At 37.9% G+C, this 17,666-nt stretch overlaps 2 protein-coding genes across 2 annotated transcripts; one reads left to right on the top strand and one right to left on the bottom strand.

The window, feature by feature from the left end:
- Positions 1-1,129: 1,129 nt before the first annotated feature.
- LOC128209029 (protein asteroid homolog 1-like) lies at positions 1,130-12,038 on the top strand. The gene is made up of 2 exons (XM_052912837.1): positions 1,130-1,299; positions 8,561-12,038. The coding sequence occupies exon 2, from the start codon at positions 8,593-8,595 to the stop codon at positions 10,711-10,713; it is 2,121 nt and encodes a 706-aa protein (XP_052768797.1). The 5' UTR covers positions 1,130-1,299; positions 8,561-8,592; the 3' UTR covers positions 10,714-12,038.
- LOC128207904 (extracellular matrix protein A-like) lies at positions 2,781-6,649 on the bottom strand. The gene is made up of 2 exons (XM_052911089.1): positions 6,608-6,649; positions 2,781-4,574 (listed from the first exon to the last, which is right to left on the bottom strand). The coding sequence occupies exons 1-2, from the start codon at positions 6,647-6,649 to the stop codon at positions 2,781-2,783; spliced, it is 1,836 nt and encodes a 611-aa protein (XP_052767049.1).
- Positions 12,039-17,666: the final 5,628 nt, after the last annotated feature.

Genomic DNA, 17,666 nt, shown 5'->3' with positions numbered 1-17,666 from the left:
GAAGTTTTCAATCTATTTTATGTATTTTCAATGAAAGTTTAAAAATAGAAAACAAAAATTAGTTTTGCCTGTTTGCAGAAACGTTATTTTTTTCTGTTTACTGAATATTTCAAAACCCACTGCAAATATTTTCTGCAAACTAGACATGTTTTTTTTTAAAAAAGCTTTGAGGTAATTTAAACCATGATGACGTTTGGTATATGGTCTTTATGGCCTTGCAGAATCCCTCCCGAGCGTTTATACTACATGAACGTACGAAATATACGAATCAGTTACATGTATTAATTAATCACATGCATACAAATATTTTCCATGGGACTATTCTGGTAACATTGTAAGATTATTTCCAGGTCTATGATTCTCTTGACTAATCCTAATCCTTTTGGAAGATTTATTTATTAACATTGACATGTTTAGTTATTATATTTGCCAAATATATTCACAAATGTCGAGATATATTCATCACTGCTTATATATCTGTCGACGAAAGATAACATGTCCATACGTAAGTAATAAATACAACCCCAAACCATAAGTTATATATTGGTGCCTTATCTTGTTGCAGCATATAGTGAACTTCCAAATCAATCTTTCTTTTCATAATCGAAACCAATAAACGAAAGTGAGTGAGTGAGTGAGTGAGTGAGTGAGTGAGTGAGTGAGTGAGTGAGTGAGTGAGTGAGTGAGTGAGTGAGTGAGTGAGCGAGCGAGCGAGCGAGCGAGCCAGCCAGCCAGCCAGCCAGCCAGACAGCAAGCGTCCGTGCGTCCGTCAGTCATCAGTCAGTCAGTCAGGCAGGCAGGCAGGCAGGCAGGCCTGCAGGCGGTCGGTGGGTCGGTCGGTCGGTCAGTCAGTTGGTGAGTCAGTTGGTGAGTCAGTCAGTGAGTGGGTGAGTGGGTGATCCTTGTTTTAAGGTTTGTCTGAAATTCTCCTTTTATTATTTTGAGTTTTTCAAAAACGAATGAATAGACGATGTAAACGTGTATTCAATGAGTTTCTTAAATCTCTTCGTGCTTAATAAAAAACTATATGAATTAACGAGTACTTTTATGTTACGGTTTTATATTACCTTAACCATGTTAACATAATACCATTTGCATAACTGAGTTTAATTGGCAGAAATAAACACGTAATTTCTCGAGACGCACGCAAAACATATAAAAGCTGTGCATTTCGACCAAGGTGATCAATGAGTGGGCGCATTCAAGTTGAATATGAAGAAACTGAGGAATTAGGCAAAAGACTCTCAGAAAGTTTATAATAGTTTATGTTAACGAATAGAAGCTTGCTTGATACACACAGTAAGTACTTTTATTTTATATCATAAAACTGCAAACAAACCTATTGCATTTTAGCTTGGGTGTTTTCTACTCAACTGAATATGAGAGAAATTTCTACAAAAATGCTAACGTACATTTTGCGTATTTTAATATGGACTGTTGTGTAAATGTACAGAACATACAATGTAGCAATTCATAAATCAAACTTAAAGGGACTCGCTTATGGTTTTGAGAAAACAGCCTACATTTACAGGCAATGACTTTGCAAACAGGCATTAATTTAATACTAGGCTTAGTCTTTAAGAACTTCAGCTTTTGCGGGAGTTTAAAGGTCCACCCACTGCCACTCATCTGATAGACACTCCCTGTGTTGACAGTGGGCAGCCAATGAGGTTGTATTCAAGTCAGTAAGATGACCTGAATTAAAATCTTTATGCTAAGGATGGACTCGTTCGCTGCGCTCACTCAAGCAGTTCTTAATCATTAAGACTTTACTTCATACAAACTAACAATTACGTAAAATGTGCAACTATCACGAGATAAAGTGTGGAAAGTCAATTAGAGTTTTAGAACTTAGATACTTAGAGCTAAAACTCTATAGCAAATATATTGATATTTGTTCAAAAATTGTCTTCGACGACTACGATATTAACAATTCAGCGATTCGTTGTAGCTTGATTGGTTGATTAACAGTCTCACGTCTAAAAAAATCTTGCTTAAATGTACTGGCATCGGTTCGCACCCCACTATAACAATTTAACATTCAAAAATATTGTTATATGTCTGCCATTTCGGTATCGAAGAGTAAAAACATGATCAAATAAAAGAACTCTGGTGTATTACCTGAAAAACTATTTTTGGTCCAAAAACATGAGCAAGCCCCTTTAAAAATAATTATAGTTCTAAAGCGTACTAGATTATCATGTGCAATAAAACGTAAAACCTATATATACGAACTTAGATATTTGAATAACCTATTTTTATCCTGATTGGAGTGCAGTACGCATTCATTAAATTCGCTCATAGATAAGGGTGTCATCATCTTTACATATCGAATTACAAATTAGGCAACTGTCTGTCACACTAGGACTTTTACAGCATTTGTCTTAATCCTGAGTCACACCAGACCTTTTACAGCATCTGTCTAAATCCTGAGTCACACCAGGCCTTTTACAGCATCTGTCTAAATCCTGATTCACACTAGGCCTTTTACAGCATCTGTCTAAATCCTGAGTCTCACTAGGCCTTTTACAGCATCTGTCTAAATCCTGAGTCTCACCAGGCCTTTTACAGCATCTGTCTAAACCCTGAGTCTCACCAGGCCTTTTACAGCATCTGTCTAAATCTTGAGTCACACTAGACCTTTTACAGCATCTGTCTAAATCCTGAGTCACACTAGGCCTTTTACAGCATCTATCTAAATCTTGAGTCTCACCGGGCCTTTTACAGCATCTGTCTAAACCCTGAGTCTCATTAGGCCTTTTACAGCATCTGTCTAAATCCTAAGTCTCACTAGGCCTTTTACAGCATCTGTCTAAATCCTGGGTCACACTAGGCCTTTTACAGCATCTGTCTAAATCCTGAGTCACACCAGGCCTTTTACAGCATCTGTCTAAATCCTGAGTCTCACTAGGCCTTTTACAGCATCTGTCTAAATCTTGAGTCACACTAGGCCTTTTACAGCATCTGTCTAAACCCTGAGTCTCACTAGGCCTTTTACAGCATCTGTCTAAATCCTGGGTCTCACTAGGCCTTTTACAGCATCTGTCTAAATCCTGAGTCTCACTAGGCCTTTTACAGCATCTGTCTAAACCCTGAGTCTCACCAGGCCTTTTACAGCATCTGTCTAAATCCTGAGTCTCACCAGGCCTTTTACAGCATTTGTCTAAACCCTGAGTCACACTAGGCCTTTTACAGCATCTGTCTAAATCCTGATTCACACCAGGCCTTTTGCAGCATCTGTCTAGACCCTGAGTCACACTAGGCCTTTTACAGCATCTGTCTAGATCCTGAGTCACACTAGGCCTTTCACAGCATCTGTCTAGATCCTGAGTCACACTAGGCCTTTTACAGCATCTGTCTAAATCCTGAGTCTCACTAGGCCTTTTACAGCATCTGTCTAAACCCTGAGTCACACAAGGCCTTTGACAGCATCTGTCTAAATCCTGAGTCACACTAGGCCTTTCACAGCATCTGTCTAGATCCTGAGTCACACTAGGCCTTTTACAGCATCTGTCTAAATCCTGAGTCTCTTTAGGCCTTTTATAGCATCTGTCTAAATCCTGAGTCACACTAGGCCTTTTACAGCATCTGTCTAAATCCTGAGTCTCACTAGGCCTTTTACAGCATCTGTCTAAATCCTGAGTCACACTAGGCCTTTTACAGCATCTGTCTAAATCCTGAGTCACACCAGGCCTTTTACAGCATCTGTCTAAATCCTGAGTCTCACTAGGCCTTTTACAGCATCTGTCTAAATCCTGAGTCACACCAGACCTTTTACAGCATCTGTCTAAATCCTGAGTCTCACTAGGCCTTTTACAGCATCTGTCTAAATCTTGAGTCACACCAGGCCTTTTACAGCATCTGTCTAAATCTTGAGTCTCACCAGGCCTTTTACAGCATCTGTCTAAATCTTGAGTCACACTAGGCCTTTTACAGCATCTGTCTAAATCCTGAGTCACACTAGGCATTTTACAGCATCTGTCTAAATCCTGAGTCTCACTAGGCCTTTTACAGCATCTGTCTATATCCTGAGTCACACCAGACCTTTTACAGCGTCTGTCTAAATCCTGAGTCACACTAGGCCTTTTACAGCGTCTGTCTAAACCCTGAGTCTCACTAGGCCTTTTACAGCATCTGTCTAAATCCTGAGTCACACTAGGCCTTTTACAGCATCTGTCTAAACCCTGAGTCTCACTAGGCCTTTTACAGCATCTGTCTAAACCCTGAGTCTCACTAGGCCTTTTACAGCATCTGTCTAAATCCTGAGTCACACCAGGCCTTTTACAGCAACTGTCTAAATCCTGAGTCTCACCAGGCCTTTTACAGCATCTGTCTAAATCCTGAGTCACACCAGGCCTTTTGCAGCATTTGTCTAAATCCTGAGTCTCACCAGGCCTTTTACAGCAACTGTCTAAATCCTGAGTCTCACTAGGCCTTTTACAGCATCTGTCTAAATCCTGAGTCACACCAGGCCTTTTGCAGCATCTGTCTAAATCCTGAGTCTCACCAGGCCTTTTACAACATCTGTCTAAATCCTGAGTCTCACCAGGCCTTTTACAGCATCTGTCTAAACCCTGAGTCACACCAGGCCTTTTACAACATCTGTCTAAATCTTGAGTCTCACCAGGCCTTTTACAGCATCTGTCTCAATCCTGAGTCTCACCGGGCCTTTTACAGCATCTGTCTAAATATTGAGTCTCACCGGGCCTTTTACAGCATCTGTCTAAATCCTGAGCCACACTAGGCCTTTTACAGCATCTGTCTAAATCCTGAGCCACACTAGGCCTTTTACAGCATCTGTCTAAATCCTGAGCCACACCAGGCCTTTAACCCAGTTGAAGATGCAAAGCATTAGGTGCGAGTGGGTTTGTGTTTTGTGGGAAACCGGTTAACCCGGAGAAAACTCACTTGTCCGGCTTGGTGCTCACAAAACAAGCACACATGCGTTCAGGCTGGAAATCGAAGCCGGTTCGGCTAGGTGAGAAGTGAGTACTCTAACCACTCAGCTTACCGAACAACGCGATTTATTTGGATGTTTTGTAGTTTCAAAAGTCTCCCTTACAGAGTCAAAAGGTTATAACACAACCTGGGTAGAATGTGTATCGGCATCATATCACGGAAATGAAACATGGCTTTATATGTTATTCATTAATGACTTATAGGCCCTTTTATGTCATAATATGACCATACTATAATCCGCTGTCTGCCTGAGTATTTCCAATTTAATCTTTAACGCATTTGTCTATTTTCAGCATTTACAAACAACCCCAGACAGTAATAAATACTCATCAAGATCAACTTGTACTGGGTGTTGTTTAATCGTATTAAAATGATAATATAATGACGCTGACATAATTTAACAGTAACAAGGAACTATTTAATAATATAAACCTTCTTATATTGCAAAAAAGAATCAATATGTTATTATTAATTAACTTTGGATTTCTGTATACACATACGAGTAGTATAAAAGAATTTCCACCGATTCAAATGCCCTTCCTAAAATAATGTTTATTATTAATATAAAACTCATTTTCTGAAAATATGTATCCAAATCGTGAACCTATAGTAGCTCAAAAAAGAAATAAAGCTTTAATTCGTTGAACAAAATTTGAAGTGGTGTAGAAGAAACAAATAAGGTGGCTCCTAAACAATACGTTTAGCCTTACAATCGGGATTGATAAAAAATAGTGGGGTTCATACTTAACATTATCTTTCGTTTTACAATTTCTCTCTTTTATAACAATTTTCATGTTCAATGCGACTTAAATCAAAGGACAAGAACAATTACAAAACACTGATATCTGTAATATCGGTAACTTGTACGTTCTGCACAAGCGATCAATTACAATACATTGGTTAGGGTTAGGCTGCACCTCTTAGCAAGATCGAATGAAATACGTGAGATAAGCGGCTTTATGTTCCAAACACAGTCATGTTATTAACAATTACCCCGTAAGTTTAGTAACCAGTCTTAATTGCAATCATAGAAAATATTGTCATATGATAGATTATATCTCACATTGAGAAATGTTTTCACTTAAAATTTAAGTTTCAAAGTCTAAATACTGACACACTGATTTGATTTCATATTTAAAGTAGTATTTAAGGGATTTGCGTTGAAGCCTGCATAGCCTTTGTTTGCAAAATACTGTACTTAAATATGGGCATGTCACGGGGGTATGAAACTAAACATGCCCTATTGGGCGTGTCAATGTACCCGGCAATGACACACACCCTTTCTGCTGGTACAAAGGTCGCTTGATTACATAGAAAAGCCCTGACAGTCTTTTATAGCACAGGCATCTTTTCTTTTGTTTGCCCTCCAGTAGGACAGCGGGTTTTCGGTGGATTTCTCCTTTTAAATTGTCCACTCTGGTTCATCATAATCATCCTTTTCTCGATTTTGCCCTTATCGACCCCATTTAAATGAAGGATGAAGTGCAGTGGCTTCTTTCTGGAAATTAGCCACAGGTTAATAAGTGTATCTTGATTTTAGATTTTCTAGAATTGCTTTTCCATTCCTTTCTCAAGAATGGTTATCACTTTCTTTTTCAATAAAAAGTGCTTTATACTTATTCAACAAGTACAGTATTGCACCCCCTACTGGCTGCTGAACCTCATGCATGGCAAGAGTGGTGTAATACATTGTTACCAAAATCTTGAAAAATGCATTCATTTTTGTACCACTTCCGGTAAAAGTTAGTCAATGCATGTTTTTCATTTTGGAGCTGTTCTAAAAACCTCTCAACCATAATGTAGTTACTGTTCCATTCCGTTTTGATGTCAGTGACTAGCTTATAATGTGTGTGAGTTTGCAAGGGCAGTATTACAGTTGACTGCTGAACATGACAAGGTTTGCGTGATGCAATATTGATATGATCTTAGAAAATGCTTCAAGTCACTGAGTTTCCTCTGGTGTAAGTATGTCAATGCATGTCTTTGACTTGGCACTTTGATTGTTTGAACGCTGAAATCCAACGTAGCAGTCACGACAGGTACTTGTTGTTCTAATTACTACTTTTTTTCCTGTTACTCCCCCAAAATTGCAGATGCTTAATACTATTGTGAAAAAATGTTGCTTCGACTCTTATTTACAACCAAGAATTCTGCTTTGTTTGACGCTAAAGAAAAAGTGTGAGCGAAGCAACCAATGAGAATAGCTATGCCGGCTGGTTTGCTGCTGTAAATTTTATACGACATGCATTGCGTGTAGTAGTGCCCCGTACTTTACAACCCTGATCAAATGCAGCGTTACAAAGCACTTCACAGTCACTTGAGTTCGACTCTTCCAGTTCACGTATCTTAAGTATCTTGAAACACATTTCAAAATTCTCTGTGATGTATTGAGCTGTGATTGTGACGTAAGACCTAGATGCCGTACTGGTCTATGGAAAGGTAGTAAATGTCTGACATATCTATCTTCACATGAGTCACAGTCGTATATCTTTTGGAATGCGGTTTTCCCTTGAAGTATTTCTTGACAGAAAGTATGTCGGTATGCAAGCTCAATTAGGTTTTCTCTTTGCAATTGTGCCACTGGTTGGCCTTAAACAATAAGCATAGGAGCCGTGAATATTTTATGTTGATATCTTCAATCTGATACTACAACTTTCTGCTGTATCGAGACAATACGCATTACTGCCACTCATGTTTATTAGCCATGTCACCACGTGCGATGATTAAATAATTATCAAGCTGTAGCATTTGCGTTCATATTCTTCAGATCACAAGACTCAGAAGGGACATTAACTGACGAACCACACACACACGCACGCACGCAAGCACTCACGCACGCACGCACGCACGCACGCACGCACACACAAGCCTTCTGTACGTCCATACATTTATTGATATGTTACATGTTGTGAATTCATTCTAAAAACGAAGCCATTTACCAGATTTGGAGCCAGTCTCTGTTATTTTTAGATGCCGACGACGATGAGTTGAAATGTTTGGGGTATCACCTTCCTATTGTATTTCAGCCAGAAAACTTTAGCGGTGATAAAATGGGCCCACATTTATTTCTCGATTGAGACATCATTTTTTTTTCATTGGCAATTTGCAGTTTTCATAAAGTATCTTAGTGTGCATGTTCAACTTTCCTAATTTCTGACTAGGTTAATTTTATTTTTGATCTTCTAGTTTTCATCAAATATATTTATTTTATTGTCTGTTTTATTTCTTTAATCTTCTGTGTACAAACATTCTTAGTTTTATTTGAATTCAACAAAGAAAACAAGGCATATTTTGACTTAGTTAAATATCTTCTCTTAGATGCTTAATGAATACAGCCTCATATCTTTACACGATATGGGAAATAGATTGACATTGAAGAGAAATCAAAAATGCTTTAATTTATCGAAACAGGCATATTGGAGATTGAAAACACGATAATTTGTCCAATTGTGACCAAACTGCTGCCTAATCAGGGTTTTTTTCGGACTTTTGAACACTATGACCAAAGCTGTGAGGTTTGTAGAAAACACACCCTTCATTTGCCTTCTGATGCAATATATATGCTCAAAACGTCTTACGACAATGTGTTATTCTATTGCAGAGCGGCCAAATCCATATCCTGTTAAGTGAACGATGGGCGTGCGAGGTTTGTTTACACTGATAGACGACAACAAGGACGTCCTCCTTGATGATTTCAAACTTCATGACACTCGACTCCTCATTGATGGCTCAAATCTATACCACTACCTATACACATTCTATCATGTGCCAGGCGAGTATGGCGGGAACTACGACACTTATGCAGAAAAGTGTAAATCATTCTTTACTGCACTCCGGGCATGTAAGGTGGAGCCGTACGTTGTCATGGATGGAGGGTATAACCCAGATAACCGAAAATGGAATACTGTGATACAACGAAAGGCGTCAAGAAGAGAGCGCGCTGGTCTGATATGTGAGAACGGCCCTGGGGCAGCCGAGGAGCAAGTTCTACCGATTTTATGTGAAGAAACTTTCCGCCATGTTCTGCGTGAGCTTCAGATACCACACGTTACTTGTCCATATGAGGCAGACAGAGAATTAGCAGTGTTGGCCAATAGATGGAACTGTCCGATTCTTAGTAATGATAGCGATTTCTTTGTTTTCAAGCTGGAAAGTGGGGTTATACCTTTCGGACATAAAAGTACATATTATCTTGACATAAAATTGCGGCTCTATAATACCCAGACGAAGCAGGCTTCCCTGCTGAAACCAGCGACTTTACCAACCGACCAAGAGTTTGTATTCATTTCTGTAAAAAAATACCACTACGAAAGTTTAACTAAGAGAGTCTCCGGGTCATTGGAGTTCCTTCCAATTTTCGCTACATTTAGTGGTAATGATTATGTAGATAAAAGTCATTTGAAGGCTTTCTACACAGCAATATGCAAGCAGTATAAAGATAAACCTCTAAACCTGAGGGCCAAGGCTCGAATGACGTCAATAATCCATTGGTCAATGGGCGTACAATTGGATGAAAATGCTATTCAATACGTATTGCAACATGTAGCAGACCTATCTTCCGGTCAGAAATCGGAACTGCGAGCCGCCATTCGCTACTCTATAGATAGTTACACAAACATCAACGAATTCGCTACCATGGATGTGGCCAAATTCTTCGGTTCAAACACAAGTGACATATCGATTCTCGATCTTGAAACGCTGATTGATTACGTCACTAAGCATCCATTGCCAGCTTGGTGTTCAGAGATGTTAAGAACCTGCAAAATAGCAACTTTTCTGCAGAATGTGGCTGTAAACCACAGAGTGATTTTCGATTGCCAGATTGAACACTTGGCTGAACCTTCAACGTATGCTTGCTCCAGATACATCAGAAGTGTCCTCTATGGCTTAAAAACCTCATTCATTAGGACAAAACCTAAAGACTCGAAAGTCAAGGCAGACAATCTAGAAGATTTAAAAGGCACAAGGAAAAGTTGCATAGAAGAGAGCGACAGACAGAAAGGCGATAGGGTGAAGGTCTATATCAAGCCTACGACGGAGGTTTTTTACGGATCTCAATCGTTGAAAGTTCCATCGTTGCAAAATGTCCCAGACAGAACCACAGAGGAGAGGCTAAACATCATGTATGGCACTTTAGGGCTGAATTCTGAATTAACCGAAACCATCTCTAGCGACCCATGTACTACGTTCCTAATAGGTGTCCTACGCTTTTGGTGGACAAATGCAGAACCGAAGGTTACAGAGAACCATTTGAGCGCCGCTGTTATTGGCTTGATTTTTTTGCACGCTGAGGTTATTGTTGAGGTTATGAAAAAGAATTCCGATGCAAGTGAAACAGTCAATCTACCAGGTTTGGTTTCAAGTATCGTAAACGCAATTGAAAACCAAGGTAACACTCAGGTGATTGAGTTTGCTAGTAAAATGGCTATTCATCGAAACACACCAACTGATCAAGCATCATGGGGAATCAACGAAACCAAGATAATTCACGGCTTCTCACAGTTACAGACCTGCTTTCTGAGCGCACTGTACCTAAATCATGCCATGATGTCGCCAGTGGACCTTCCTAGCCCTGGCGTTCTTTTCAATTTTACGTTCATGTACAACGTTTGCAGAAACCTTGGGACATCTGAAATCACCGATTGTTCAGAAATGTTCCATTTGGAATCATCGCTTTATGCGTTGTTTACTTTGTGGAAAACTGCTGTCAAATCAACCGAGCCTGATGTGCCCAAAGGCGGTGCTGCCCGGTAAATCTACGAGAGAACAAAACACGGAAAATAATCAAATGTTTGGATTATATCGTTACCAGCATAAAAACCTTTACAAACAGTCCTCAGTTGAATGAAATAATATTTACTTTTGATATAATGTTTTAACTGGCATTGATTTTCTTGAACAATCTAAATGAAAACGCTAATTCAAACGTGATTTGTTTAAAGTTAGGCTTGCTAAGAATGTTCCAGCGTGTGACGTCTCTTTCTTTAAAAGTTTTCTTGTAATTATATGGAAGAAGACTTTAGCAAATTTATGTTGTGTTTGTATTTTTAATAATGTTTTCTTTGTTTGGTCCCAGTTTTAGTACAATGATGCTTCTTATTATGATACTCTATGAGCACACAGTTTCAAACCTTTTATTTGGCAGACTTGTGTGATGTTCATAGTTTCAAACAATTACTGCATCTTATCTTTGAAATGTTTGTGCATTAGTAACTCTGAATTGTATTCCTTCATAGAAGTACTTGGGATAAACCTATTAGTTTTTATTATTATTTGCTTTATTATTAAGTTGATGCATACTTTGATAAGATTTACTATTTACGTTTTAACTTTATTCGGGATTGCTGGGTGAAGTTGTGCACACACACTGGTTTAAACCCCCAGTAAATTTACATTTTACTGCCCGTTCCAATGCGGTACTTAACAACCTTTGATGAACAAGCCTAGTTTTTATATAGTAAACTATTATTATGTACTGTGTTGTTTGTGGAGTATTGTGCTGTTGTTAAATGTTTCTGGTTTGTGTTTTTGTGTTTTATGTCTTTGGAGTTTACCCTGTGCCATTAAACGGGGTTTATGTTTAAACCTATGTTGTTCATATATGTTTATAACTTAAATAATTAATAAGTTGTTGTCCCCATGGAATCAGATGAATACTTTTAAGTAATCATGATGCTTGACACATGCTGATTAAGTTTGTTCAGATATGTAAAAGGCTATTGCCGATGAAAAATTGGACATATAATGACCAAACTTTTGATTTTAAGAATGATTCTAATTACTAATCAACTGTTTTAATTTTACTGGTAAGTTTTCTTTAAACCAAGAACATTAAAAAATTGGTGAGGCATTAACTGTGCCAAATGTCTGATTCTATGAATGTAATAAGTACGATCTTAAATCATTTGCAGGCATTTTTAAACCACATTGTTGAAAAGAAAAACTGGGTAGCAAATGTAAAAAGAAGTATTTGATTCCTTATGAATGTGTTAATGTGAATTCATTATTTTGTGAATTCATCAGTAGAATATCTGATTGGACTGCGCAGATCACAAAATAAATAAAGGTGGATGAACTTGCGTTTTGTTCTATTTTTGCCATTCGTTCACTTCGCTATTGTAAAATATATGGGAGGGGAACACTGGATTGTAAACAGCTCAAGCTCCCCAGTTTAAATAAACATAGAAAGTGATGACACTGACCGAAAACGTCTAAAGAATGCAAGCATACTTCTCATTAAAAACGAAATAGACGAAAGCAAAATTAACTCGAGTCTGGAAGACGCTATGACGAAATACGAAAAATAAAATCGAACTCTCAAAGCCTTCTGTACTTCCACTCTACCAGACACTAGACAATAAATAATCGAACGAAATCGAGTGTCGGAGGTTTTGTAGATGAAAGTATGGCAACTAAATGCCTACCGTGAGATGATCGCTGAGAGTGTCTGCAGAACGCTATGGTGTTCCGAAACAATGCTTGTTATCAGAAGATATTCGTCCGCTGCAAGTAAAGATAAAAGATATACCAATGATTGTTATGTTATTCAACCTTTCATTGATGGCGAACGTTCACGAGAAGTAAATGACGATTTCACATGCCCATTCAAAGTGACTCCAGAGGTCGAAATAATCAAGTGTGACACTAGAAATAACTTTAAAAACTGACATTAATGCAATTTTGTTAAGTATCGATCGTTGAAGACATTTCACGCAAACAATAAGATTAGGCCATAATTTAGCAGATGCACTCAGAAGTCTGCAATATGGCGATTATTTTCCGTCGGTTTCAAAGAAAGTTTAACAGTACTCTTGTCTCTCTGCCCCGGAAGTTCTATTGCAACGTAACTCCACCGTTACTAGTATGTATTTGAGTCAGAAGTCAAAACTATTAACAAACGATTTGTAAAATGAATATACCGCAAATAAGAGCACCACAATCAAGAAAACAAGCTCTACTTAAGCAATGCTAATGCAGTCCAATATATCGAGTTTAAACAGCATACCAACTCGCAAACTATTTCTGGTGCCACAACGGCAAAATAAACATATATCGACAATTGTGGCTTTAAACAAAGGTCTGAAACTCGTAGTGAGGAACGTAGATAAACTTTATCAAACGCTCAAGGCCGTGGTAAAACAATTCTACTCCTCATCCAAATAATCGTTTCATCGCAGTGAAACACCGACAGACTACATCATACATCGTAGGAAACGTTGATCCGGACGTCGTTCAGGAAGATAGTCATGATAAAATGGAAGACATAAACGGTTCGAGATAAACGTGTAAAACTATTTTGTGAACGTCATATATAGCTCATCCGCTATATCGGAACTCATAGCGTTATCCCCATAAAAGCTAAGTGCTTGGTCGATATTGTTTTTGGATACTGCAAACATTGGCACGTTGAAATTAATGTCGCTAAATCTAACGTCTACGTATTTACTCAATACCACCTAGTCCAACATAGAAGTATTTTCTATGTGCATTATGAAATAACACATGATACATAAATTACGCATTTCCAAAGAGGACAGTCTTAAATTGCGTACACGCATTTCAGAGCGTTTACAGAAAGCTATAAATGATTTGTTTTCAATAGTCAGACAGGATATCCATCCTCTTGACTTAAAATCTTTAGTCTCCACAAGTCTTTTCAGAATAAGATATAATGTTCATTGGTATCTATGGCTCCGAACACTGAAACTCTATGACTCACACTGACACTTCAGCTAATAACCGTTTCAAGCACTTCAAAGTCAAAAAGGTGCCTACTTCTTCCAGCTCTGGGATAAACTAAGCTAAACGCCTATGTCAAAAACGAAAACTAATGTTTTTGCACAAGTTGGTAACGCTTCCAAATAAATGTATCAGCAAACACATTTTTGTGAGAAAATATAGTACGAATAAATATGTTTATTAACGACTCTCTCGGACGAGATATTTTACCAGATTTATGTAAGCTGTTGGCTAAATACAACATGCAATTCTTTCATGATCGCCTTTTCAAAAAATCGTGAAGTTGAAATCGGGAATTCGTGAAGTTGAAATCGTGATATCGTGAAGTTAAAAATCGTGATATCGTTAATTTGAAATCGTGAAATCATGAATTATTTTATGTGAAGTTGAAGTAAGATAATGTATGGCACAAACATGTATTGCTTTGAAACCACGTTAACGAAACACAAATTTTACTGCAACATGTTTATATGCAGTTTAGTTAAGCATTATATATTAATCAAATAAGGAAACAATAATATGTCATAATTGATAAACAACTGTGTTTGCGGTAAACGTTATTAAATGTCGCAGTAAAACTTGAAAGTATGCATGTATACAGCGTTATAATATAATTGTATGAACTTTGCAGAAATAGTGCGTTGCTGTCAGTGACCATAAAAAGGTTCTAAAGGTGTTGCTTGCAGTGTCTATTGGCGGTTATCCCGTTTTTCAAACGTTTTATTGATCTTGTAGCTGAATGTTCGAATATTTGCTTTCATAACAAACAAATAACAGACGAAAACAACTGTTCAAACATAAATACAATTTTATATCATTGTTCAAATGTATTTTGAACTGTTTGTCGGTGTAATACGTAAAACGAGCTTCACGGAAAATTCACACAACAATTTACAGATAAACTGGTATTTTTTACCCCACCCACGTCTCAAAATTTGTCAACAATGTAGCGTGGCATTCACTCTTTATCCGAAAAAAAACACAAGTTTTCAAACGAAACAGACTGGTCTCTGACAGTAAGATGTCTGAATATTCATATATCATGAAACACAGGCTAAAACTAAGAAAAAGTTTTAAAATCCAATGATTATCCGCATTTGTTTTGCTAACAAATTTGACCTTCCAAATGTTTATTCATTAAATGGCGGCGTAGTGATTTGGTTATGTATCCATGCCTCGCTTAAAATAAAAGTGTTTTTGTTATTTTTGAAAACATATATGCACTTATAAAACTTCATTGATGACTGCATTGCTCTAAAAAACGAGCGAGTAATAAACTATAGAAATGAATAGCAGAAAACTTGTTCACAGCAAACCGGAAATAGAAAAGTTGACAGCTATTATTTTGCATGAGGGGCGCCCCAGGGGTAGTGGCGTAAATAACACCCTTTTCAAAAAAGGGGGTTATTAAAAAATAAATTAAAAAAGCTAATTAAACTCCGAAAATAAGCATAAAAGAAACAGAAAATTTGTTTATTTCAATGTAAGATCGTATTTAATTTTTATAACACTCGTGAAATAAAATACGATCCTACACTGAAATAAACAAATATCCTCTATATATTTTTCAAAAAAAATGTTGATAACACGTTTGTTTGGAAGCTTGCGCAAAAACATTTCCTTTTTTGACACAGGCGTCTACCTTAGTTAATCCTAAATCTGGTAGAAGAAGGCAACCCTGGTATCTTTTTAACTGCAAACTTCTGGAGACAGTTATTAGCTGAAGTGTCGGTGTTAGTCAGAGAGTTCCAGTGGTCGGAGCCAAAGAGAGCAATGGACATTATATTTTTCTGCAGGGACCTTTGGAGACTGAGGGGTTCATGCCGAGAGGATGAACACCCTTCTGACTATTGAAAACAAATCATTTATAGCTTTCTGCAAACGCTCTGAAATGCATGTACGCAAATGAAGACGTCCTCTTTGGAAATGCGTAATTGATGTATTCTGTGTTATTTCATAATGCACATAGATAATGCTTATTTGTGGGACTAGGCGGGATTGAGTAAATACGTAGACGTTAGATTTAGCGACATCAATTTCAACGTAACAATGTTTGCAGTATCCATAAACAATATCGACCAAGCAGCTTATATGGGGATAACGATATGACGGATGAGCTATATATGACGTCCACAAAATAGTTTTACACGTTTATCTCGAACGTTCATGTCTTCCATTTTATCATGACTATCTTGCTGGACGACGTCGGTATCAACGTTTCCTACGATGTATGACGTAGTCTGAAGTAGTTTCACGGTGGTAAAACGATTATTTGGATGAGGAGTAGAATTGGTTTGCCCCGGCCTTGAGCGTTTGGTAAAGTTTATTCTACGTTCCTCACTACGAATTCAAGACATTTATTTAAAGTCAAAATTGTCGATATATGTTTTAATTTGCCGTTGTGGCACCAGAAATACTTATCGAGTTGGTATGCTGTTTAAACTCGATATGTTGGACAGGATAGCATTGCTTTTGGCAAACTCTTTCTTAAGTAGAACTTGTTTTCTTGATGGGGTGCTCTTATTTGCGGTGTATTGATTTTAGAGTCTACAAATCGTTTGTTAATAGTTGACATCTGCAAATGACTTCTGACTCAGATACATACATGTAACGGTGGAGTTACGCTGCAATAGAACTTCCGGGCAGAGAGACAAGAGAACTGTTAAACTTTCTTTTAAACCGACGGAAAATAATCGCCATATTGCAGACGTCTGAGTGCATTTGCTAAATTATGACCTAATCTTCAGATTGTTTCGTGAAATGTCTTCAACGATCGATACTGAACAAAATTGCATTAATGTCAGTTTTTAAAGTCATTTTCAATGTCACACTTGATTATTTCGACCTCTGGAGTCACTTTGAATGGGCATGTGAAATCGTCATTTACATCTCGTGAACGTTTGCCATCAATGAAAGGTTGAATAACATAACAGTCATTGGTATATTTTTTATCTTCACTTGCAGCAGACGAATATCTTCTAATAACAAGCATTGTTTCGGAACACCATAGACTTTTGCGGACCCTCCCAGCGAGCATCTCGCGATAGGCATTTATTTGCCATACTTTCATGTACAAAGCCTCAGATACTCGATTTCGTTCGATTATTTATTGTCTAGTTTCTGGTAGAGTGGAAGTACAGAAGGCGGTGCTAGTTCGCCTTCATCAGTATTGTATTTCAACATAGCGTCTTCCAGGCTCGAGTCAATTTTGCTTCCGTTTATTTCGCTTTGAATGAGAAGTATGCATGAGTTCATTAGACATTTTGGGTCAGTGTCATCACGTTTACCAGTCCTTTCCATGTTTATTTAAACAATACCCGCATAAGTAATCCTTGACAATATTCACTTATATGTGTAATTATATTGAAGCCATGCCAGCTTTCAAATGTTTATAATAACACTTCCGGTAGAAGGCGTTACACAAGGCGCTGTCACATATCAGACCACGTGGTAATGGAACCCGCCGCAACGATTGGCTGACAGAGAATCGCCCTCACAACGTTCGACCCAGACTAACAATCCAAAACTGCAAACGCTTTACGAAGTCCAACAGCAATACAAGCCCGAGTCCTCACTAGCCACCAAATGTCGCGGTTCTCGGGGTAAAAGGGCTAAATAAAAGCCACGCAAAGAATATGTTTTTGGAAGAAAACAAAACACGGCTGTACTGTTTATGTCTATATAGATGTCTATTAACGTGTGCCTCGGTACAAATACACAATATCACGGTGCATATCCATATCGGTACCCTCTTTGCGAAATCTACTGAAACGGTACCCTCTTTGCACATGCCTCGGTCATTCTCTGCTAAAAAACAAATCGGCGATGGACAACAAGCCAGTAAGTGTTCATTCAACTGATGAAAGGAGGTATGTAATGTGCAAAAGAAGTATACCACGGAACACTAGAATGTTATAGCTATGTCTTATTTAGTAATGTGCCCATTTTTCAATTACTGCAACTCCACA

Source organism: Mya arenaria, chromosome 11 (assembly GCF_026914265.1).
Source record: "Mya arenaria isolate MELC-2E11 chromosome 11, ASM2691426v1".
In the NCBI taxonomy this organism is placed as follows: Eukaryota; Metazoa; Mollusca; class Bivalvia; order Myida; family Myidae; genus Mya; species Mya arenaria.
This window is presented reverse-complemented; position numbering and strand designations above follow the sequence as displayed.

Coding starts and splice junctions, on each gene's coding strand:
- LOC128207904 (XM_052911089.1), bottom strand. CDS start 6,649: ATGTATTACACCACTCTTGCCATGCATGAGGTTCAGCAGCCA. Junction 4,575..6,607: donor TGCATGAGGTTCAGCAGCCA/GTAGGGGGTGCA, acceptor GGTGTGACTCAG/GGTTTAGACAGATGCTGTAA.
- LOC128209029 (XM_052912837.1), top strand. CDS start 8,593: ATGGGCGTGCGAGGTTTGTTTACACTGATAGACGACAACAAGGACGTC.